Source organism: Zingiber officinale, chromosome 5B (genome assembly GCF_018446385.1).
Source record: "Zingiber officinale cultivar Zhangliang chromosome 5B, Zo_v1.1, whole genome shotgun sequence".
NCBI lineage: Eukaryota > Viridiplantae > Streptophyta > Magnoliopsida > Zingiberales > Zingiberaceae > Zingiber > Zingiber officinale.
In genome coordinates, this window is record NC_055995.1 from 11529120 (window position 1) to 11554428 (window position 25309).

A 25309-nucleotide genomic window follows, 5' to 3' on the forward strand; every position below is an offset into this window, starting at 1 on the left:
TAATTTAATTAAGTAATTCAAATAAATCTAATCAAACCTAATAAAATTATCTTCTAAACGTATTCTTTAAAATTTATTTAAATGCAAAAAAATCTTAATAAATTATATATATATATATATATATATATATTTCAGTTTAAATAAGTTTAATAATTAAACTTATTTAAACTGAAATATATATATATATATATATATATATATATATATATATAAAATCCGCGTCACGACCGGTGAAAAGATATTAGAACTGGAACGATAGAGATCGTGATGATTGTCGCGACTGTTCCTGCGAACCATGAGCTAGCTAGCATCGGAAAATGTTTCAGCTTGTTACGTTATATATAGTTGTGCATGTTCTCCTCGATCGACCTTGTTATATATGTCCTTTTAATCACTAGCTATGCAGATGATCTCTCGAGCTTGATCCTTTAATTTAGTTAAGTAATTCTGATCATATGTATCCTAGTAGTCCGAGTGCATTGTACAAATTTGTTTTCATGTATTATGTATATATGACGATGATTGCTTCAATGGTACGTACGTCATGCTTTATATATATATAAATATAAAAAATTATAGTAAGGAAAATTACATAAAATTCAACTGTTATATTATTATGAATTTCAAAACGTTTATATACGAATTTATATAACTACAGAAATTGGAAAAAATTTGAAGTCTTACAAAAGTTATTAAAAAATAAAAACTTTAAATTTACATTGGATCAGAATGCACAAGATGGAGTAAACCAAACTAGCACTGGCCGCATTGGAGATGACAATAAAGGTAAATTCAATGAGGTGAAGCTTTTGTCCTCCATATTGTAAACCACGCTTTCACCCAAGTAATTCAAGATATAAATGGAGTTCGACTTCAAATCCGGCAGTGAAGAAGTATCAAGGCAATGAGAAGAGGTTAAGCCTATAAATAGAGCATACTTCCCCAAATTATTCATTGGGATTATGGCGCCATTATTTGTATCCACCTTCCAAACCTTTATTTTTTTAAGATGATGTTCTGATACTTTCTCTATAGTTGCCCGTACGATTAATAAATCATCAGAAGATGTGCAAAAAAAGCACATGCTGAAAGTAAAATTCTTAATGTATGGCAAATCCGCCACCCGCACCCTTGTCGGAATTGAATTCAGCACAGAGAGATCGTATGCCCCCACGATCAGCTTCTTATTTTCTTTGGATTTTGATACCGCATAGAGCTTGCCATCGTGGAAGGCTATGTTGGCATAGTAATATAGACGTTCAGGGATCATCGTCCACTTCTCATCTCCTGCGCTAACAAAGAACAAGAAGTTTTTCAACTCATGAAGGCAAAAGAATACAAAGACGACTTTGTAATCTCCGCATCGAGAGGGATCTGAGGACAACACCGCCTTCCTAGCCTCCAAATTCCAGTTGTGCATGGTGGGGATTGAGGGAAGGTCAATCTGAACGCCAGTGATAGGGTTTATGAGCTGAACAGTACTAACCTTGTCGGTGGTTATGAGCCAACCATGAGAAGATCCCACGATTTTCTTAAGGATGTGAGGAGGGTGGCTTGGGATAACATACTCGCGGTCCTCCGATAGACTGAAGAAGTCAGGTGTTTCGAACATTATTTTCTCCGTTAATGAGGATTCGGCTTTCCGGCACAAGCCATGGGATCTGCGGGTGTTGATCATCATGACTGCGGCAGACCTCATCGACCACGACGAACCAACGTGAGCATACAGCGGCGCAACGAAAGAGGTCGGGGATGGAGAGTTTGGATAGGATTAAGTATAAGAGGTCCATCGAAATCTCCGACAAGGAAATAGACATCTAGAAGAGATGATGATAGCTATAAAAAAAACGAAAATTGAATTGGATATCAGGTATCCCTCTTCCTTGCCGACCACCGACCACCGGCCACCGACCACCCGACCACCCCTATTTAAAGGACCTCGTCGTCTCTACAAATTTTAATACACATATTAATTTGATGTGAATAAGTCAAAAATCGTATATATGTTATTAATTCGTTACAAATGGTTAGCGCAATAATGTTTTTATAATAAGTAAATTAAGATTTTTTAAGTTGGAAAAAAAAAGATAGCAAGATCTTATCATTTTAATTTTTTACCTTAAATATAATTTAAATTTATGGGTAATAAGTTAAAATTGATGCATTTATCATATATATATATATATACACACCTGTGTACAGTCAGCTTTCTTTTCTTTTAATTATTTTTTAAAAAAAATTAAATTTAAAAAATTTAATATTTCCTTATATAAATCCCTAATATATATATATATATATATATATATCTTCTAAACATATTACAATAATCCATAAATACTTAAATTTATATTATTTTAAAATTTTCTTTTAACTAAATACTATAACCTAATTGAGAAGCCCCTAAAGGTACAATCTTTAAAAAAAAGGTTTGAAATTATAACCCTAAAAAAATATTTTAATTAATTTTTTAATTCAAAATTAAAAAATTAAAATCTATTTTTTTAGATTTTAAATTAAAAAATGAATATTTTCTTATATAAATCCCTAATACATTAATATATCCCCTAAACACATTGCAATATTCCATAAATACTTAAATTTATTTCATTTTTAATTTTTCCTTTAACTAACACTATAACCCAATTAGGAAGCCTAAACTTTAGGGGTGTATTTGGTTCAAGTTATCATGTATAACCTTGGTTATGTGATTACTTGGTAATCACATAACCAAAGTTATGAGGAATAAACATAACCAAATTTTTTTTTTTTCAACCTAGATAATGCAATAAAAACTTATTTGTTTGAAGGTTTTAATAAATAACCTAATTTAATATTTTACTATATTACCTTTAGTTACAAAATCAACCATATATATTATTATTATATTTTTTTAAACTCTATTTCTTTTATTTTTTTTCATGTTTTTCTTTATTTTTATGTGTTTTTTTCCATTTTTTAAATTTCTTTTCATTTTTTCTATTTTTTTATGTTTTTTACTTTTTTTATATATTTTGTTTCTATTTTTCTATTTTTATATTTTTTTTTTGTTTTTTATGTTTTTTTATTTTTTCCCCCATTTTATTATTATTTTAAAAAAAAATTATGTTTTTTCTATTTTTCAAAAAAAAATTATGTTTTTTAGATTTTTTAAATTTTTTTTAAAGTTTTTATTTTATTTTTTTCTTTATATTTTCCTTTTTTATCACATTTTTCTCTTATTCGATGGTATTTTGGGTAAAAAAATTTCGTTAACCCCAGAATCAAGAAAAATCTTAGGGGGCGTTTGGTACGCGCGTTTTCCATTTTCATTTTCTGGAAAACGCGCGTTTTCTGGAAAATGGTGTTTGGTTTGCGTTTTCCGTGCGCGTTTTCTAAAAAATTGGCTATCGTTTTCTAGAAAAACAGAGAATGACAAAAAGTCGTTTTCTGTTTTCTAGAAAACGCGCGTTTTCCAGAAAATGAAAATGAAAACGGTGCAAACCAAACGCACCCTTAGTTTTTCGAGATTTTTCGATTTCGGGTTGCATGCTCCTTTTATTGATGTGTCGGGCATGAAACATTACTTGGAAATCATTGATTACCTAAACCAAATAAGATTTTCGTTGACAACCTTGGACGGATAACTAAGATTATCTAGGATAACCCCAAACCAAACGCATTCTAGAGGTAAAATCTTTATAAAAAATTAGATTAAAAATTATAACCCAATTGGAAAGCTTGAACCTTAGAAATAAATTTTTTAAAAAAATATTTTAACTATTTTTTAATTCAATTTTTTTTTTAAAAAACAACAAAACAGATACGCTACGGGATGCGCAGCATACTGTAGCGTCGCATAACGTATCATATCCGTGTGTGTATATATATATGTGAGATAATGACTATAGTGATTAAGGAGTCAAAACTCTAGGGGATTTCATAATCTTTGTGTGGACCTCCGCGCATATATTTATCAATTGGGGTTTCTATTGTACTACGTCTCAATGATGTGGGGGAGATCGTGAGGAGGTCGCTAATGTAATGATACTATATATATATATATATATATATATATGAAAGTAAAAGTAATTAGAGTTCGTATACTCTATGCATGGTAAGTTTACAATGAGATTCACGGCGTTCCAGAGACTAACGGTCAACGATAATGTCATGGGCAATCATCGAGCTCTTCAGTCACAATAAGGCCATGACTTAGCTCCCACGGGCTGCATCAGTTGGAAGAGTGTCTGACGCTTGCAACGGAGGTTCAGGGGTCGACGGTCACCAGTTGCACACGGGCGTAAAATCTCGGTCTGCTGTGCTTTAAATTCCACTCGACCCCCAGTCACCCCTCCTGCCCAACTTAACCGTGATTTATCCCCTCTGAATATCTGTGGGGCCGGATCCAGGGGGCCGCTAAGATGACGGTTTCACCTTTTTTGTAACAATAAGGCCATGACTTACCATGAAGGATTGCGTCATTTATATTAAAATTTTCATTATTATACTTTAAAAAATCAATTTTAAATTAATAAAAAAAATATATGCCCCCTCATTCAATAGTTTATATGATAGTTTATCTTTTTCTCATATGACATTGTTTAAGTCAAATTAGGTAGGCGCGAGAAGGAAGCCTCCTCCCACTTGAGATTCCAATGTGAGATGTTATTTCAACAAACAAATGTGAACTTTTGAAAGGAATGGAACACTTGTTGTGGTGGGTTTTATGTTTGGGATATGTTTTCTCATGATTGATTTAGCTGGTGTGTACGTGGATAATAGTTGTAAAAGTTTGGAGGTCAAATTTTAATAGGAAATTTAATCATCTTTTGTTAGACCTCCGCTCATGTATTTACCAATTTAAATTTCTATATTTATGTTCCTCCGTATCTATGAGACTTACTTTAAAGAGACCGCTAATGTGACGGTACTTCTATCGAAAGGAATGAAACAACAACCATGATTATTAGTTTTTTTTTATGATTTTAAGAAGATATTATTGTAATAATTTTATGTTTTAAAAAATAATACAAGTGAGCAAGATGTTGAATTTTGGACACTAAAATCATGAAAAGAGACAATGATTGGGAAGGGTATAATGGTGTGATTTACAGTGAGATTTATTTATTTTACCATTTATTTTGATTAAAATTATAATAAGGCATTCAAATTTATTAAAATATGGATATTAGGAAACTAACTTAAAATACCATACCTATCATCAACTTACAAATACTTCAACAAAAGTTATTTGGCTTAGCTAATTATAAATAACTATGAGAATCATACTTAGTCTCTAATATAATTCGTTCACTATGATAATAATACTAAAAGTGCAACTCATATTACTTAAAATGTTTTTTTTTTTTCATGAAAGAACTAGGAGATAATTTGTTGCTTTATTTGCTATTGTTATCAAGACAAATAATTAGATATACCTCATATTTATTGTACAAAACAAAATGTTGATTTTTTTAGAGATATAATTCACATAAAAATGGATATCTTCAAATAGGATTGACAGAGCTAGTGAAAACAAATGATACAAAAATATTTATATTAAAAAAACTCTTTGTTAGTTAAAACAAATGACACTTTTAAAAGCAAACTTATGTTAAATTTATGTTAATGAAATACTCCTCAACTCAGTTTACAGAACAATCTTATATTTTCTAAAAAAATTAATTAGGTAATAAATTAAATAGTGCATATCTCTCCTCTGTTTCTCGCTTATAATATAATAATTATTACAATTCTCAATTCTTAGTTCTTGCTTAGAAGCCAAGGGTCAATTTCTAAATCCCGATCAAGCTCTTCCATGACTGTAAGCATACTCTTCTCTACTCCATCAAAACAACCGTAGTCATCCAGAGACCCAAAGGATGCAATCTCATCCATGGAAGGGCCGAGAGAAGGCCCAGTTTGCGCCACAAACTCCTCCTCTGCTTCAACCCTCTCTGCCATGCTCTGTTCTTGGCTGTCGTACGTTACATGACGGCCACTTCCCTGCTCCTCCTGCTCCCTTCGCTGCTGAAGGCAAGTGTGGAGCTCGTGGTAGGTGACGTCGAAGACCAGCATGTCGTCGTCCGATCGCTGCACCTGCTTCTTCGCGGGGCAGCCGAGGGAGGCGCTGTGGGTGCACCGGAAATAAGCTCTGCAACAAGACAAGATCAAGAGTTTATCGAAATGGCATGCAGTTTAATTCGTTCGACAAAATTCAATATCTTTATGATTAGAGAAGAGTGACTGACCTTGGATATTTGGCTCCGAGGATCTCTTTCTGTCCGTACTTCCTCCAAGTGAAGCCGTCGTCATGGCCAGTGCCTTCGACTCCCCCAACCATCGAGCTCAGCCTCACTTTGCGCATCCACGAGTGCAGCGCCTTCCTGCAAATCACCAGTCAGCTGCTTCGTGCCAATGCGTGCACGCGACGTGTAAATTAAACGTACCTTCTCTTGGGCGTCACGGTGCGCGGAGGCCGATCACTAGCAATGAGATCAATCGAGTTCTGGATGGAGGACATGAGCCTGGGCGCTAAAGCCCTGCAGAGGTCGAGGTCGCGGTCGTGCAGGTGTGACTCCAGCTGCTTGAGCAACTCGAGGGCCTGGTTGAGCTCGGCCAGAAGAGCAGCAGCGCGGGCATTTACCTCCATGGGGAGGGGGGAACCGAGTAGGTCCGATCGAAGCGAGGAGACGGAGGAGTTATAGAATTAAGGACGATCGACGAAGAAGATAGCGCGTGAGATTAATTCAAAGGCGATCGAGAGAATTCCGTCAGTAAGGGGAACCGAGTGGTCGTACGTGGAGGATGAATCTGCATGGTGGAAAACCAGGGCTGAATGGATTGGATGCTGGAGGAAGTGGTAGTTTCTGGGAAATGGACAAGAATTTGGGCATGCAGTTGAAAAACGACGACACACGGTCCCGGATAATATTAAATTTTATTGTTGCGGGCCTGGTCCATGATTATTAAACAGCGTGCAGTTTTGGGGGTGAGTGATGGAATAACAGCCACACAAAAGCACGCTGCATTTTTCATGCTCGCCAAAAGGAAATCGGGAGGCAACGCAGGATGCGAGCGAGCCAACGAGCGAGCGTCGGCACGTGGAGGGAGGGAGGGAGGAAACGCTGGGACAGTGTCTGAGGTCAAAATGTGACCTCAATTTAATGTCTGAGGACGGGCTTTAAAAAATATCACATAAAATTGTAAAAATAAAAAACATTAACAAATATAATTTAAAATATTAGACTATTTATATGTTATTTTTTTATCAATAAAATTTAAGATAGAATTTTATCTCATCTTCGTTTTCTATATTTTCGGCTATTTACTATCTTACGAAACCACCTTTTTGTTTCTTATTGAAATCGCTTGTTTCCTTAAGAGGCTATCTCGGCACAACACGACACAAAGTTCTACAAAGAGTCAAAGGATTGATGCCAACATAAATGATTGTCAGACGTCCTTCGGCAGGAAGATTAACTTTCGGTGATTTACTGATTTTCTTAAGTTGATATTACTTATCTTGTTTACTTGATTAATTTTAAGATGATAAATTTAATTTAAAAAAAAATTATCAGTCAACAAGAAAAATAAAAAGTGTTCATAGTAGTGCCCTGTCAACCTAGTATTTTTGAATCATTCATTAAAAATATTTATTTGTTAATTTATTAAAACTAGATTCAATCCAAAAATGTTCATAGTAGTGGTCTGTCAACCTAGTATTTTTGAATCATTCATTAAAAATACTTATCTGTTAACTTATTAAAATTAAGAATACTTGAGAAATTGAGAAAGTTTCTACTAGGCCATTTTAATGATTCTCAAGGCACTAGAGTAGAAAAAATTTTCTAAAGCCCTAATATTTTTTAAAAAAATAGATATTTTTATAAATTATTATTAGAGATATTTAATTTTATCAGTAAAATTTAAAAGGACAATTTATATATATTGTAAAAAAATTATTTTTTAATTAAAAATAGTGACCAACTAGGTCACTTTCCAATATCTTTATCTTACGTCAAAGCTAACTTTTTTATTAATAATTTTTTTTAAAAAAAATATTACCCTAAACTTTGAAGCATAATTTATCAAATAATAATATATTTATCTAACCAATATTTTGAAATTAAATAAATAAAGTTAAATTTCACCAATAACATCTTTAAAATACTAATTAATTTGATGACTAATAAATTATAATAATACTAATAATATACATTTTAATTATTATTTAAAAATTTTTATTAATCAATTTTAATCCGAACGACAGTCTTGACGGAACAGTTAAATTATTATTATGTACTGCATATAATAGATCATTCCTTAGGATTTTATATTATCGAGAGTTTAATGCATCGAATTATCTTTTTATCAATTCTAACTTTGATAAATTATCAATCAAATTTAATTTATTTAGTTAAAAAATTTAACTAGTAAACATATAACAATATAAAAATGATAATGAAACAAAGAAAGAGTGGAAAAAAAAAAAGAAATTTAGAGAGGAATAATAGTGAAATATTAAATATGGTTTAACTTTCAAAAGTATTTTTATAAAAAAATATAAGTATAATCATAAATATTTTAAATTTATTAATTAACTTAATTTTTGTCAGTAAATTAAATTTTTATAAATAAAAATTAAATTTTTTGGATAAAATTTTAATAAAAATAAAAAAAATAACAACCAAATATAACTTTAAAGTAAACAAAATTAACTTATCAATCAAATCTAAATTTAACAAGTAAAAAAATTAAAAACCGCCAAATTTAACTTTAATTTATAAAAAATAATTAAATAACAAAATTAAAAATTATTCAATAAATATAATTTGATTAGTAAAAAAAAATTATCAATGAAAATAAATCTTGATTGATTTTAACCATAATGTTAAATATTACCATCCAAACTCATATATTTCTAATATATATATATATATATTTATAGGGGCCCTAGGCATAGATCTTAGTGGTCTATGCCTTGAGCCGGCCTTGATTTCTACCATCTTTGCGATTGCCTAAACTTTTTATGAACTGATATTTATATCAACATCAAACAAAACAATACTTAGGGAGTATTTTGTAGAGCTTCTGCTAAGCTCTTCTTAGATTCTAACGGTATGGAAGCACTTTTGAGTGTTTATGAATGTCAAATTCTACTTCAACTTATACAAAAACTAAAAGTAAGAATTTAATATTTTCTTACTTCTACTTTTCTATTATGGTCTAAAATTTAAAATTGACATTTATATTCTTAATAAATTTATCATATTACATAATTATCATCCTACTTTTAACTTAAAATAATAATCATATTTTATTATAAGTATTTATTTTTAAAATAATTTTTTATTTTTTATATAATTAGTATTCCCAGAATCTTTATGTATTTATATAATTTTTGTCATTTTTTATATTTTAATTTTTATTAATTTTATATATTTTTTCAAACATTCATGTTATAAAAAAATAAATTTTATATAATATTCAAAATATAATAATTATTATATAAATTTATTATTGATGATTGTGTATGCAATTTATATTTAGATAATTAAAAAAGAATAATTTCTATAGTTTAGGGATATTATTATTATTTAACTAAAAATTAAGTTTGAAGTAATTATTTATTATTTATTAAACATTCAAATTTTACCTTTATTAACTTTTGACTTCTATTTCTAAACCCTCTATGCTTTAGTTTCTCAGTAAATTTAAAATAATCTCTATAAGTGCCACTTTTAAATAAGTAAAAGTTCTCTCAAATACTCGCTTAAATAAATAGAACCTACGAGAAACATCACCAAACTGTACTGATTTAGGTTCTTCACTTTCAAGATTGAGGATCAAAGATATTTGAATAAAAATCAAATAGGACGTTTCAAATTATATAAATCATCAAGGAAGATTATTTTATTTTAAAAAATTAAAAATATCCTATAAATAATTTATTTCAAAAATGCACTTTCAGTGCTATTATAATACATAATTAACTATTATAACGTATAACCGTTACAACTAACTGTTAGTGTATTATTGTAGTAATTATTTAATAGCTTTTAAGTTGTGTAGTAGTTATTTAGTAGTTTTTAGAATTATTTTAAAATAATTTTGATCGATAATTTTAATAAAATATAAATAATTTTAATCAAATTAATTAAAAATATTTAATATTAGTATGCAACATTTGATCATCCTAATAAAAAAGGGTTGACACCTATCAGATTGAGCTTTATCGAGGTCAAATCGAGTTCTGTTGAATAGTCTCTTATAGGATCAGTTTCCTATAGAAGTTGGCTTTGATCAAGGTTTGGGTTCATGCCAATTCGGCTTCCTCCGAAGCTTCTCTTGTCGAGTCGAGTTCCACCAAGTAATCATACGTTTATTGAAAGGACTCAAAAAGAGAGGTCATGTGATTCACATACTTTTTCACATTCATTGTTATCTTAGAGCATTCATAACGGTTAAGGATATTTCAATCAAATATTTATAGTTCCTATTTCCACACCACTTTTCAAATATCCACTATTCAAATATTTCAAATTTTATAATAAAATATCTCACCAATCAAATATTTATAGGTCTCATCCATCAAATATTCACTCTCAAATATCCTCAATTTTACAATTAAATATCTCACCAACTAAATATTTATGGGTTCCATGATTATTTTATTAACCTATATTTCATTTTTAAAAAAATACAATAGAAGACATAAATTTAAGAAAAATACTAGTTCATACGAATATAAATATTTTATAAATTTAAAATTGAAATATAGAGGTACAAATCATATTAAATTAATAAAACATATAACGATAAACCATAGAAATTACAAACTACAATTAATAAAATAAATAACGAGCGGATAAAATAAATCATAGAAATTAACTACATGTTCAATTTTTTCTTCAGCTGCTCACATATCGCTAGATTATTTTGAAGTTGTTCATCTGTTATGCCTCGTGTGTCCATTACGAGGAGTTCATGTGCTTGGATGAGTTGATCCACTTTCTTATTGTTATTATACTCTTCCAAATGTGACATTTACTGTTGCACAACCTAATTCAATTCATCAATTAGGCATATTCTTTTTTTTTTATTTTCCTCTTTGCTGCCTTCTGTCCCATTGGATAAGATTGGACTTTTCTATCATCTAGATCAACAATTATGTTAGGATTAGAAGAGTCAGTATGTGCACCTGATGATTCTGACTTTCTTGCTTTCTTTGTAGCCCGTTGCTCTAAGAATTGAGGAGCATACATTGGACTATCTTTCACAATCCTTCACACATGTTCATATTGGAAAGTAGTTTTAAAAGTACTCTTGTATTCTTCATGAGCTCGCGCTATCAAATCTTCGTCACTCCATCCGCTTGGTCGATCATTATATCATTTATCGTAGATTCCATTATATCTATTCACGATCTTTTTCAATGAAGCCCAACGTGATCTTGCTTTCTTCGCAGTTCTCCTTTTAGTTCCCTTATCTTGATTGATATTGTAGTATGTTATCACCCGTTTCCAAAAAGACTCACTCTTCTGGGCATTACCAACTACAGAATCTTCACTCATAATTGTGTAGGTCATTGCAAGAAGTTTATCATCTCCTATTGCCCATATTGTGTTGGTGCAACCTTAGGTCAAGGTTGACCTGGTTGACCCGACTCGAGTTGACCTGACTCGAGTTGTATTTTGATGTTTGACGAGAACATGATGGGAGATTGTTGGTGCAACCTTAGGTCAAGGTTGACCTGGTTGACCAGACTCGAGTTGACTTGACTCGAGTTGTATTTTGATGTTTGACGAGAACAAGCTTGGGAGATTGTGGGTGCAACCCGTGGTCAAGGTTGACCTGGTTGACCCGAGGTGAGTTGACCTGACTCGGAAAAGTCCAAGCAGGGAGCTTGGCACGGGAAAAGTCCAAGCAGGGAGTTTGGCATGGTGAAAAGTCCAAGCAGGGAGCTTGGCACGGGAAAAGCCCAAGTATGGAGACTTGGTACGGAGAAGTCCAAGTATGGAAGCTTGGGAAGTCGGAGAGGGCTCGATAGCTCGTTCTCCGGACTGTGGTCAGAGAGGGCTCGGGAGCTCGTTCTCTGGACCGGATGGAAGTCGGAGAGGGCTCGGTAGCTCGTTCTCCGGACTGTGGTCAGAGAGGGCTCGGGAGCTCGTTCTCTGGACCGGATGGAAGTCGGAGAGGGCTCGGTAGCTCGTTCTCCGGACTGTGGTCAGAGAGGGCTCGGGAGCTCGTTCTCTGGACCGGATGGAAGTCAGAGAGGGCTCGGGAGCCCGTCCTCCAGACTGTGGGCAGAGGTGAGTGAAGCTAGGCAGTTGGGAAGTCCTGGTGAGTGAAGCCGGGCAGATTGGAAATCCTGGTGAGTGAAGCCAGGTGAAAACCCTAGTGAGTGAAGCTAGGTGAAAGTCCTGGTGAGTGAAGCCGGGCAAGGGAAAATCCAGATGGATCAAGGGTGATCGGACATCTGGTGTTGAGAAGGTCAAGTAGGTCAAGGGAGTGACCGGATACTTGGCACGAAGAGAAAAGTCCAAGTGGGTCAAAGGGATTGACCGGACACTTGGTGGGGAGTCTTAGCAGGTCAAGGGAGTGACCGGATGCTAAGAATGATGTACCAACAGGTCAAGGTTGACCGGATGTTGGTTTGGAAGGTTTGGGACTTGGTTTGGGCAAAAACCAAGCTCTGGATCGATCGCTGGATTGATCCGGTGATACATATCGGATCGGTCCGGTGACCGATCGGAATAAACAAGAGCTCATCGAGTGTTATCGATCGGTCGCACCGATCGTGAAACAACGATCGAAGGCAAAAGTTCGGGAGAAAAGGAAGGAATATGATGATGATCGAGTGGATCACTCGATCGGTCCCAGACCGATCGAAACTCCCCATCAGCCTGATCGGTCCAGAACTATCCGTTGGAGCCAACGGTCTTCGCTTCGCTTCTTCTTCGGTGGATGCGGTATAAGAGAGCCGAGGGCTTCTACGGCAAGAACTCTCTCACTCTTCTTCCGTCCAAGCTTCTGCTTCTTCACTGCTGTGCTCTTGAGCTTTGCTGAGCTCCGAAGCTTCGGGTGAGCTTCTTCGACTGAGCTGCTTGTTGGCATTCGTCCGTGAAGTTGGTGCTTCATCCGGGACTTCAGTCGACGAGAAGGCAAGCGAGTATTTGTACATTCATTGTGTATTTTGTTCTTGCTCTTCTTTGTATTTCCATATTGCTGTTGCAAGTTATTGTGGCGAGGTTTCTCCACCCACAAGGAGTATTTATTAGCCAGTTCTCCGGGGACTCATCCACCGACGGATTAATAGGGCTCGTCCACCTTACGGACACACCGAGGAGTAGGAGTATCATCTCCGAACCTCGTTACATCTTCGTGTTGAGGTTTGCTTCTCCTTTTTCGTTTCTATTCGTTTTATTTCCGCTGCGCTAACCCTAATTGTAGAAAGAAACGAAGAATTTGGGGCGGCTATTCACACCCCCCCTCTCTAGCCGCGATCATCGATCCTAACATATTGTTCCCTTGCTATGATCTTTATTCGATTCGTTGCCCATCTTTGGTACTTGATTATGAATTGGGGGCTGCATAAGGTATCTCTGTACCTCTATCACTATCAATTGCATCACCACTGGCTCTTCTCGATTCATTTGATTAAATCTCCGATGATTGAAGTAGATTAATTTCATGAGATGTGACTTGCATAAAATATTGACTACTCCGCTAATATTCTGGAGGATATATATAAAACGGAGTTGGAGGGTAGTCACTCAAAGAATTTGAATAACTTTAAAAATTATGGTAATATGATGGTGGGTATGGAAAATGTTAGAAATTTGGTAGGTGTTGAGTTGGAAATAGAAATTGAGAATTGAGTAAATTATAGCGAACACAAGAACTTTTTCATTAGAATTTTCATTGATATCTGGAGAGTTGAACAAAGTCCTAAAATAATGATCGAAATTTTTATCCATCTCTTTCTAAATTTTTGGCATGTAATGATTGTGGAATTGATGATAATATATGAAAGGAACTAGGGATGTAAATGAGCCGAACCAAGCTGAACAATATTAAGCTCGAGCTTGGCTCAAGCTCGAATTGAACTTTTATCACAAGGCTTGAGCTCTGCTTGTTTTAGAATTACTAAGCTCACGAACAGTTTGAGCTCGGCTCGTTATTAGATATATTAATAATTTTTTACTTGTTTATTTTTATTTCTGTACGTTTCTTTAGTGCAAATTAAATTCTATATTTACTTTTTGTTATTGGTTTAAAGTTTATTTTTTCTTTTTCTTAATTTTTATATTTTTTTTATTGCTCTTAATTCTGTATTTTTATTTGTTCTCATATTTTTTTAAGATATGTATGTACTAATATGAGACCCAGAAAAAGTCTAAAATTTATTTTAAAAAGGAAATAAAGTTCAAGAATTTAAAAAGAAATAAAGTTAATAGATTTATTTGAGAGAATTTTCTACAGATTTATGTAAGATTTATGTCTCTCATTATCCAAGCATTTAAAAATTCATTAATAAATAACATACAAACAAATGAACAATGGTTGTCAAGCATTCAAAAAAGCCATAGATGACTATTCTCAATTCAAGACAAGTAATATCATACCAGATTTAAATAATAACACATAATTGAATTTTATTAAATATTAACCAACAACGAGAAATTAAAAACATACAAGCAATGATTATCATTTATCAAACATATAAATTTTAATTTTGCTAACCTGGTAGAAGAAACATTGTCTACGGCTGCAACTAGAAATGAAGGAACAAAGGCCGCTTTTCTTTCGTTATTGGCGCTTGTCAACCTCGGCGACAACAAGCTCAGCCGACAACAAGCTCCTTGATGAAGACTAAAGGAGGAAGGGGCTAGGGCAGCAAGATCCTGGCTGCTCGTTGATTTTTCAAAAGAAGGGAGGGAGAAGAGGCAGCAACTAGAGTAGGTTGGAGAAGCAAATGGGATGTAGTAGAAGGTGAGGGAGAAGACGATGAGGTTTAGAGTTTAGGACGACTGAAAATTCCAATTAAAAGTTTAAAACATAACCCTATAATTTATAAATTCATGTTTTCTATTTTTTTTAGTTTTGTCTTCCCTTTGAATTAATCAAATGATCGATTGGTAGTTGTTGATCGTGCAAGGACTCCGAATAGGACGATCCTGTAACTACAACAACGTCAGTGTCGAGCCAAGGAGGGGTTCCCCGACGATGATCCTCCGACGCTCAAGATAGTCACCGACAATGTGGGAGCAGAGAAAGAAGCGAATCAAAAGAAGCAGAGTAACAGTAGCTACAATAATCTTAGCATACTTCCGTTGAAGCTTGGTGCTCCTTATATTGGGCTATCAGCAACGCGCATACATACTTTCCGAGACGTGCACACTTCTCAAAGCTTTCCTTGGAAAGACATGTCAGGAAAACGTCTCTGACACCATACCTCAATCACCTGAGAATATCTCTGTCAGGATAGCGGAAGCTTTCGTCGTACGATCCTTTGCCTGGCCATGTCGCCAACCATGCCGCCTATTGATGACACGAGTTCCCACAAGGATATCTACTGATCCTCCTTTTGTCTGTTAGTGGACCGAGCGAGATGGCCGCTCGGCCAGCCCTCAGCCGTCCGGGTAGTCTGGCCATTGAGCCGAGTGGAGTGGCCGCTCGGCCAGTATTCCACTGTTCGAGTTCGGTTGTTGTGCCGACGAGCTATATCTGAGTGTGACTGCTTGGCTGCGCTCCCATTTCGCCGGTTCTGAGGTTCGATGTAAGTCCGAGCGGGGCTGGCTGCTCGACGTGTGCTTCTCCGGCACTCCTCTGAGCGTCAGAAGCTCATGATTTACCGCTCTTTTAATGTACATGAGATCGTGTTAGAAGAGTCCCTTCGGAATGGTCTAGTGGCTAGCGCATGAGGTGTTGCTACTATAATGTCTAGGGTTCAAATCTCGATAAAATTGAGATAAATACCTCCTTTATATGTTAATCACTATTTCAAAGACTAATAATTATTCATTATTTTTTTTTTTATATTAACCCTGGGGATAAATATTTATCTTTTATAATCATATGATCATTTTGGAAGAGCTCCGTGATGGAGTTATCACCTTTGCCGTTAACGAATATTATTTATAAATAGTGTTTATAAATATTATTCATAAATGTTATTTCCTAATATTCCGTGACCGCGTGTCTAACTCTGGATTGCAGCCATTGTTTGCTTTCACCAGAAGCTCTACAGATCCCACGTGGCCATAATGACGCCATAAACAAGTCTCTCCACGTCATCTCACCCATCACCAGACCAGTTGCCTAAGAAATGGAGGAATACAGGGAGCCGGATCCAAGTCCGTCCCTACGTGCCAGAACGAAACGTACATCCTGATTACCTGACAGGTGATTGGATTAATGTCACGGGCTCCGCATGGGTCCCACAGTCATCGTCAATTCAAGTACTGCACGAGACGCGTAGTCTTTTGATTGGCCGGAATGCTTCGAACCGACCTAAGCACCTCATCCTCGTCCCCTTCGACCATGTTATTACTACCGCGAGCGAGGGAGCGGGCGCGTGAGATCGCGATTCTAGGGTTAGGGTTTTCTCCACCTCCGTTGTTCCTCACTCACTCCTTTCGATCGGGGTTTTCCCTCCCGAACGTCTGCAAGGTTCGATCGGGCCTCCGGCATCCCTTCCTTCTCCATTTGATGCATGGATTCCGGCCCCCTTGCTGCCGCTGCTCCGGACGATGGAGTCGGCGAGAGTCGCCGGTGGGCGGATTGCAAGGTCTATACCCGCAGGAACCGTGCCAAGAAGAACCCTCCGACCGAGGCCGAGGACCCGCAGCCGTCGTCCCGCGAAACCCTAGCAGAGAACCCTCAGCCCTCATTAGTTAAAACCTTGGATGAAAACCCCCAGCCGTCATCCCGTGAAACCTTAGCGACGACGAAGACGACAAAGGCCAAGGACGACCTTCAATACTCGCTCCGGCAGCCTCCGGCGGAGCCTCCATCTGTACATCAGCTTCAGGTCAGTCTCCGCTCCTCGTCGGATAACGAGCCTTGCAGTCTTATCCTTCCATGCCCGGAGGGAAAGACCGTACTTGACTGCAAGGCCAATGCCTTCCACGAAAATGGCTCTTTGGAGAACCGGAAAGACGAGCCGTCACAGCAGGAGGTACGGAAGATCCGGAAGAAGCTCCTTGCTGATCTGGGTCAGGTGAGGGATCTTTTCGGGAGGCTCGAGGCCCGTCACTCTGAGCTTTTTGCTGAGCGCGTGGATGGTGATGGTGGAGCTCCTTCTCAATTCTCAGCTAACCATGGAAACATTACTATGTCAAGGAAGAGAGCGCCAACCCTTGTTGAGGCTGTTCTGGTGGACCCTCCTCCATCGCACTCCCAGTTCAACATCCCTGTGCTTCCTAGTGTCAGTGCAAGGAACAGCATAGCTGACTCAATGCTGGTGGATGAGATATTTTCTACCCCTGTTGCAGCTGGTGGCGGTGCTCGTTCCCAACTCTCAGTGAACCATGCAACGACACCTGTGACGATGAGGAGAGCACCTGCAATCTTTGATGCTGTTCCAACCAGCCCTGTTCTTCTCCCTTTTCGTCCTCGGCTTAGCATTGTTGTGCCACGTGGTGCTGGTTCAAGGAACAATGTCAGTGAATTGTCCTTTCAGAAGGAGAAGAGGACACCTAAGGCCAACCAATACTTTCATAGTTCAGATTTCATCTTGGGTAAGGATAAGATTCCTCCACCAACATCTCTGAAGAAGTCCAAGGCCAGCAAAAGTAAGAAGAATTTGGCAGAATCAGATTACAAGACATCACCCGAGAAGAAAATATATTCTAGTGCCTTCAAGAGTTGTCGGGCATTGTTGGAGAAGCTCATGAAGCACAGGTTTGGATGGGTGTTCAACAAACCAGTAGATGTTGAAGCTCTTGGTCTCTATGATTACTTCTCAATCATTAAACACCCAATGGACTTTGGCACTATAAAATCTCGCCTTGCTGATAACTTCTATGAAACCCCTGAGGAATTTGCAGCAGATGTTAGACTTACTCTCCGGAATGCAATGACATATAATTCCGTGGGGCAGGATGTTCATGTCATGGCACAGCAACTGTCCAACATCTTTGAGGAAAGATGGTTTGTGATTGAGACCGAGTTTACAGATCAATTGCATCAGTTATATTCAGTCAATAGAAAAAGGGCTTCTCTTGTTAGGGGAACTCTTGAAAGGTCAGACTCCACAGTTCATCCAGTTGTTGTTGATCTGAGAAAAGAAGATAATCAGTATCACAATTTTGGCCGGCCTGTGCCTCTGAAGAAGCCAAAGGCTAAAGACTTGTACAAGAGGGAGATGACATTGAAGGAGAAGCAAACTTTAAGTCGTCACTTGGAGAGCCTGCCGGCAGAGAAGTTGGATTTGGTTGTGGAAATTATTAAGAAGAGGAACTTTGCTTTGAGTCAACATGACGATGAGATTGAAGTGGATATTGATAGTGTGGACACAGATACACTCTGGGAACTTGATAGATTTGTTTCAAATTATAAGAAGACATTAAGTAAGCACAAAAGGAAGGCAGAGCTGGCAATGCTAGCTAGGGCTGAGGCAAAGCACCTTAACCAAGAAATGTTAAGTGGAGGGGTAAGACTTCACAGTTGAATTGGAGATATATAATCTTCAGTGATCCTAGTTATATGTTCCTCTATTCATTTGTGACAGGGTCCAGATCCAGTTGTTACTTCTTCAGTACAGCAAACTGAAAAAGGTATGAAACTAATTTAGGGATTTTTCTGATTGTTATCGGTTGTTTTCTCATATTGTGTTGACTAACTTGCTCATTTATTTGGCAAGAGTAGACCAGAAGAATGCTCCTGCTCACCTAGCTATTGCAGGAGTGAACAATGGTGATGATGCAAATGGATCAATTAGTTCCAGTGAATCTAGCAGTGATTCAGGCTCCTCTGACAGTGGTAACATTTTGACGCAATTCTGTTAACTTGCTAAATTAAGTATATTTTTTGTTTTCCAATTGAAAATGCATGATATGTGTAACTATTATATATTTTATCATTCTGTGAGTCTATGGAGACAGAAAATTGAATTAGGCTTTGTTTTTGATTATATGAACAAACTTATACTTTTTATTGCAGAGCCTCTACTGTCAGATTGCTATATTAGTGTTTTTTTTTCACTATTGGGAATACTTCATATATGTAGCTATTGTATAATGTTGGTTTTAATTGTGTATATTTTTGAACTTATACTCTCTATTTTCAGACTCTGACAGTGAAAGCTCCTCGTCATATGAATCAGATGTGCCACATTGATCTTGAACATGAAATAAAATAGCTTCTAGGGAAGGTACGAAGTGTTACTACAATCACAATATCATAATTTTGCTGGGGCTACAAATCACAATCATATTTACTTTCTGATTTATTATCTGTTTTTGTTCATAACCATTAGACTAATTTTTGCTGGGGTTAAATTCACCTTTTTTAACATTTTATCTCTGCTCTAATTTTCTGAGTTTTCTTGCACATTTTTTAATTAGAGCATTCACATTAGCTTCCCTAAACATAAAATTTACCTTAAATTTTACATTATACATTTTACATAAAAAACATTTTTGCGTTAGCTACCCTATCCATTTCCTAAATTTAGATTTCATAAATAGTACTTCTCTAAATTTAGTGAATGAATTCATTCCCTAAACATTAAAATATCATTTAATTTGGGAGAGAGAAAAAATGAAGGGAATGAATTGGGTAATGAAAAGTAGATATTACATAAGAAGAGGGAAAAAATAATAAAAAAATGGAAGAGAGAAGAAAATAATAAAAATAAAAAGATCATGGAAATTTAAGTAGTTGATGTGGTGTGTAGTAAAAATAATCGTCAAAATTTAATAAAGTGGATGATTTATCCTAACTTTTAGAGATATTATAGAGAAACTGACGTGAATGATCTTAGAGTATAATAACTCTTACGGATATGTTTCCCTATTTTCTGTTACATCTTTGGCACTTGGCAGGCTCATAACTATGCAGTTTGCAAACCCACGTGCAGTTATGGAAATTATTACTTTGTACCATCTTTCCTTTACTTATGCCAAGGCATATATCAAATAATATTTGTTGAAAATCCTCATTTACCAGGGACAATTATAAACTATATCCGCTCACATAGAACGTGATTGTTTCATGTGTTTGTTTTTCATGCATAGTTGTAAGATTGGCAATCCATATGTGGATCCAATTTAGTTGTGCGAGGGGGTTGGTTGTTGGGCGGGATCTGATTTTTTTTGGAAATCTCAGTCAAATGAGCCCAATCCTAATGTTACCAGAAAGGCTGGAAATCATCAAATTGGTGGAAATATTGAAGGTGATAAGAAGAAAATAAGCAACAGAAACTAGTAAATTCTAGAGGCAAGACAGCAGGAGCAACGGTAGAATAGTGGAGGGTGTTCCAATGTCAGGGAGGAGCCGGTAGGAGCGAGTGATGTTGTGTAAGGGAGACAAAAGGAAGGGTTTGTGTGAATTGTGAGAACATAAACGTGGGGAGAGGGGAGATTGTAGTGTGGACAAGCAAACTTTCATAAAGGTTTTATAATAATAATTTGGTATTTTAGTATAATTAAATTATTAAAGGAAATTTAATATTATGTATTAACAATTGTCAAATGTAAGATGTATTGATAATGAGAATATAATAAATGATAAAAATTTAATATATGAATTAATAAATTGTATATCAATTTGATGCATTAGTAGTGGTAACTTTAATAAAATATGTTAGCAATTGAATATTCATGTGTTTGATACACCATTATATTAATTAGTTGGTGTAATATATAATTGAGATTTTTTATTATATAGGAAACATATATTAGAAAATAGCAATCTGATAGTGTCTCTTACTATTGATATGTTAATCAATGAATTGCTGAAATTCTTTCAGCATTGATGAGGAATAATTTTCATGATTCTTAAGATTTTTTTAATTTTTCTTCCGCATACAGAAATCAAAATTTCCTTGTTTCTAAACATTTCTAGTTCCAATTCCATCATTCCAGTGTGCCAATAACATGCTGATAGCTGGATTAGTGAGTAGGAAACCACAATAAAATGTGGTAATTTAATGTGAGGGGTAAAAGCCTTGATGGTTTTTCAGGTGCCCAAAATTTCTGTAACTGTTTTAGAAAGTGTGTTTGAATTTAAAAGGTCAATCTTATTATTTAGTTTAGCAGGTTTCTGAATATTGTTAACTCACACAGGAAGGCTAGGTCATTCAATAACTTTGTATTGTATGCAGTGCTTCAATTCTGATTTGACACTTCCTTCCAAGTGGATTGTTACATCGCCATAGGCAACTCCACTTCAAAATAAACGAGTTGCAATGTCGATCCACCTTTTCCTCTTTGATCTCATCTTTTCACTCCAGTAAATATGTTCCTAAAGTCCTTATAAATTTCCATCAATATCATAATCATAAACTACTTATTAAAAGGATTAAGCATGTATTGAACGACAAAGATTTTCCATGACCATTTGTCTAAATGTCTGTGTGCATACCAGCTGTTTGCTCTAGACAAATATTTGAATATATTGCTTCTTGTTTTGATTTAGTCATTCAAATTGCATTATTATAATACCATTCTCCTTGTAGGTTGCAGATATCAAGGCTTTGTGATTGTGTGGATGAATTGCTTCCCAAGTTTTTCATATGGATTTGCCTAAAAAAAAGGTGATCTCCTCTGTAAGTTGTATGTTTGTACCCTTGTGAAACTGGTCTTATATCTGTCTCTTGTAGTTGGACAGGGATGCTAACCTACACAGATTGGCTTTTTTTTGAGATGGGACATTTTAAAGCAGTTTCATCTGCATATATTTGTACAGAAAGACTTGTGATTTGTAGTTTTAGAATGACAGGTTCATTTATCTTCTTCATTGCACAGTCTGTGTACCCGAGCAGTTTCTTCTGCATATATTTGTGCAGCGATTTGTAGTTTTATTGACAGGTTCATTTATCTTCATTCTTTTCCAGTTTATGTAAGAGTTTTCTAACTTAACCATGTGTAGGCTTCCTGACCCACTTGCATGTCGTCCAGAGAATCCTCGAACGGTTGGAGGTATTGTTTGCATGTTTTTCTGAGCTTGAGAGGTGAAATGTTGGGCTTCTGGCGTCAGCCCTCTGCATGTTTGAGGTTCTATTTAAATGATGGGAAGTTGCATGTCAAACAAATTGCCAAGGAATAATTTTAGTTCATTACCCTGGCAAGTAGGCGCCAGCTTGTCTTGATGTAGGCACCTTGAGTTGTGTATGTACACTTGTTTCAAGACTTGTCTCCTCAATGAAATGAGCATGCTCGTGGGCTGATCACTGTCGGAAGATGCATATATCATGGCGTAATAATTTCCTGATGTTAAACTAGCTCTGGCTATGTGGTCAGTTGTTTATTTATTTTTTTTACAATCATGTTTTTCTTTGGCCAATTTACTTGTGCCAGCCGTAGATTTTTATTTCAACCGTGCACGGAGCCAGTGAATTGACTCCCTGTATGGCACTTGAAACCTCATATAAATCATTGATTTAGATTGGGTTTGCACAATTGTGTATGATATTTTTTTTTATCCTACAGCATTCTATTAGAGTCTTTTGACGTACTTTTCAAAATTGAAGCCTTGGGGATCATCAAGTTGCAAGTTTGCTATTTGGTTTCAGTTTGTATGATTCCGTGTTAAATTTTGGAAGTTTCTAGTATTCATGATTCAGCTTTGGAAGCACTGGTTCAATTCTTACTACATATTCTTTGCACAGGCTTGCTCCAGCTGTTTTGTTTCAGTTGGGTTTATTCGACGGAATCAAATAGTTCGAGTTTTTCGGTCTTTTGGATTGGATGGCGATTTTGGTGCTCATTAAACTTTTTTAAAACTCGAATTCCCTTGATGCTGCTCTTCCCCCCTTGTTTCTTAGAGCTGTTTATATAAAACAGCAATTAAAACTGGGATTGCCACTCGTATAAAGGTAGTTCAAAATCTGCCATTTTTTGGATGTTTGAACTGCAACTTATACAATTTTTAACATCACTGCCCGTTATGAGAAGCATGTATCTTTTGCTTAAAGAGCCATGATCGAAGCCGTTGCAAATTTGATCAATGGTGTGGCGTTGAACGATAATTGTGCTTGTAGCAAGTTGAGGTTCTTGGCACTTCCAAGGGTATTCTTTGCTCTGGTTGTCCTGGAAGGTAAATAACTGTCCTTAGGCTCTTCCCTTTTAAAGCTGAACTCGACGAATATTTTGGGAAAAAGTAATAGAAAAAAGATTAAGGAAGGAGATCATAGTGACAGAAAATCAATTTGGGTTCATGCCTGGAAGGTTGACAATAGAAGCTATACATCTTCTTAGACAATTAATTGAAAAATATCGAGAGCAAAAATAAGATCTACACATGGTATTCATTGACTTAGAAAAGACATATGATAGAGTCCCAAGAGAAATTATATAGAGAATTTTAGAAAAGAGAGGTGTTAGCGTAACATATATTGAACTAATTAAGGATATGTATGAGGATGTAACGACCAGAGTAAAGACTTCAGGCGGAGTAACTGAAGCATTTCCAATAAAGATAGGGTTACATCAAGGATCAGCTCTAAGTCCCTATCTTTTTACATTAATTATGGACGAACTCACTGCACACATTCAAGACACAGTACCGTGGTGCATGTTGTTTGCAGATGATATTATTTTGGTAGATGAGACACGTGAAGGAGTAAATGCTAAGCTAGAATCTTGGAGGGAAACACTAGAAGGGAAAGGTTTTAAGCTTAGTAGATTAAAGACGGAATATATGGAATTTAAGTTTAGCAATATTAGAAGTAATGAAACAATTGTTAAGATAGGAGAGGACGAGTTGCCTGGAACCGAGAGATTTAAATATTTAGGATCATTTTTACAAAATGATGGAGGGATTGAGAGAGATGTCTTACATAGAATACAAGCAGGATGGGTGAAATGGAGGGGAGCGTCGAGTGTTTTATGTGACCGTAAAGTACCTCTTAAACTTAAAGGTAAGTTCTATAAAACAGCAGTTAGACCTGCTAGTTTAGATGGAGCTGAATGGTGGGCTATGACTCGAGCACATGAGCAGAAGATGAGAGTTGCAGAGATGAGGATGTTAAGGTGGATGTGTGGACATACGAGGATGGACAAAATAAGAAATGAGAGCATTAGAGAGAAAGTAGGAGTTGCATCTATTGAGGAAAAACTCAGAGAGACACGTTTAAGATGGTACGGACATGTACTTAGACGACCAATAAATGCTCCAGTTAGGCGATGTGAAACTATGATAAACATGCATATAAAACGAGGAAGAGGAAGACCAAAAAAGACTTGGTTAGCAACAATAAAACAAGATAAAATTTATTTAAATATAGATGATGATATAATAGGAGATAGAGCTCAATGACGTAAAAGGATTCATACAGCTGACCCCACCTAGTGGGAAAAGGCTTGGTTGTTGTTGTTGTTGTTGTTGTTGAACAGCCCTCGATGGATATGGCTGCAGAGTCACTTGAAAACATAGTCATTGACTTAACAGAACTGATGCTAAGAAGTGACTAGGTTTTAAGAAAAACCATCAGGCTTGCATGGCATTTTCTTGTGTCGAGGCATCTGGATTCAATCCCAAATACACATTTTCTTAAATATAAATCGCAAATACATTATTATACCTTTTATCTTTGTTTTTTTTTAACTTAAACACTGTGATCTAATTAAAAAGCATAAATCTTAAAATAAAAATTTAAAATTTTTTAGTTTAAACACGATAACCTATTTAAAAAGTGTATCATCAAGCACACAGTAATGCAGCAAACCGGCTATCATATATATAACATATTTTTTATTATGTCAAAAATCTTAATGCTAAAGTGATTTTGCTATACTTTAGAAAACTTGGGACGCGCATTTCTATCGACATAAACTCAATGCTACAATCATTGTCTCACTCACAATGTGACAAGTATCATCGCATGCTGATCTTGTATATTATTATTTAACATTAGTATTATTTTATATCAGGAAATAGATTCTGTTTTCAAAAAATTATTGACAACCTTATGATGCCATTATATTATAAAAATTATTTTTCAACACAATTGTTGTGTCGATGAAATTAATAACTTGAAGAATATGCGAAACACAACTTGTTGCCCTTAGGAAGCAGAAGCTCGTGGCTTAACTGTGTGATAAGCTATTTTTCTTGCAGCCTGATCACCAGCAAGAATGCCTTCACCTTTGCTCAGGAA

General features: G+C 35.6%; 3 protein-coding genes across 5 annotated transcripts; 1 reads left to right on the forward strand and 2 right to left on the reverse strand.

Moving 5' to 3' along the window:
- Positions 1 to 724: 724 nt before the first annotated feature.
- LOC121986502 (F-box protein At2g05970-like) lies at positions 725 to 1789 on the reverse strand. The gene has a single exon (XM_042540470.1). The coding sequence runs from the start codon at positions 1697 to 1699 to the stop codon at positions 725 to 727; it is 975 nt and encodes a 324-aa protein (XP_042396404.1). The 5' UTR covers positions 1700 to 1789.
- A 3743-nt stretch (positions 1790 to 5532) lies between these two features.
- LOC121987245 (transcription factor WRKY19-like) lies at positions 5533 to 6689 on the reverse strand. Its single transcript, XM_042541129.1, has 3 exons — positions 6429 to 6689; positions 6231 to 6365; positions 5533 to 6133 (listed from the first exon to the last, which is right to left on the reverse strand). The coding sequence occupies exons 1-3, from the start codon at positions 6629 to 6631 to the stop codon at positions 5743 to 5745; spliced, it is 729 nt and encodes a 242-aa protein (XP_042397063.1). The 5' UTR covers positions 6632 to 6689; the 3' UTR covers positions 5533 to 5742.
- A 9812-nt stretch (positions 6690 to 16501) lies between these two features.
- LOC121984119 (transcription factor GTE4-like) lies at positions 16502 to 22610 on the forward strand. Of its 3 annotated transcripts, none has more exons than XR_006112791.1 (6): positions 16502 to 18640; positions 18719 to 18764; positions 18856 to 18969; positions 19277 to 19360; positions 21668 to 21745; positions 22081 to 22610. XR_006112791.1 is itself a non-coding variant. In XM_042536913.1 (5 exons), exons 1-4 carry the CDS (start codon positions 16700 to 16702, stop codon positions 19324 to 19326), a joined length of 2151 nt encoding a protein of 716 aa, XP_042392847.1. In that variant the 5' UTR covers positions 16502 to 16699; the 3' UTR covers positions 19327 to 19360; positions 21668 to 22398. The 3 variants fall into 3 exon arrangements, 1 of the variants encoding a protein (XP_042392847.1); XR_006112790.1 differs by having other exon boundaries at positions 21668 to 22019; positions 22110 to 22398; XM_042536913.1 differs by having other exon boundaries at positions 21668 to 22398.
- The last annotated feature ends 2699 nt before the right edge of the window (positions 22611 to 25309 follow it).

Bases quoted from the DNA above. Each gene is read 5' to 3' on its own strand.
- LOC121986502 (XM_042540470.1), bottom strand. From the start codon at position 1,699: ATGAGGTCTGCCGCAGTCATGATGATCAACACCCGCAGATCCCATGGC.
- LOC121984119 (XM_042536913.1), top strand. From the start codon at position 16,700: ATGGATTCCGGCCCCCTTGCTGCCGCTGCTCCGGACGATGGAGTCGGC. The intron at 18,765-18,855 runs GTATGAAACTAA...TGGCAAGAGTAG, and splicing joins AGTACAGCAAACTGAAAAAG to ACCAGAAGAATGCTCCTGCT. The intron at 18,970-19,276 runs GTAACATTTTGA...CTCTATTTTCAG, and splicing joins TTCAGGCTCCTCTGACAGTG to ACTCTGACAGTGAAAGCTCC.
- LOC121987245 (XM_042541129.1), bottom strand. From the start codon at position 6,631: ATGGAGGTAAATGCCCGCGCTGCTGCTCTTCTGGCCGAGCTCAACCAG. The intron at 6,366-6,428 runs GTACGTTTAATT...GGTGATTTGCAG, and splicing joins ACCGTGACGCCCAAGAGAAG to GAAGGCGCTGCACTCGTGGA. The intron at 6,134-6,230 runs GTCAGTCACTCT...GTCTTGTTGCAG, and splicing joins CTCGGAGCCAAATATCCAAG to AGCTTATTTCCGGTGCACCC.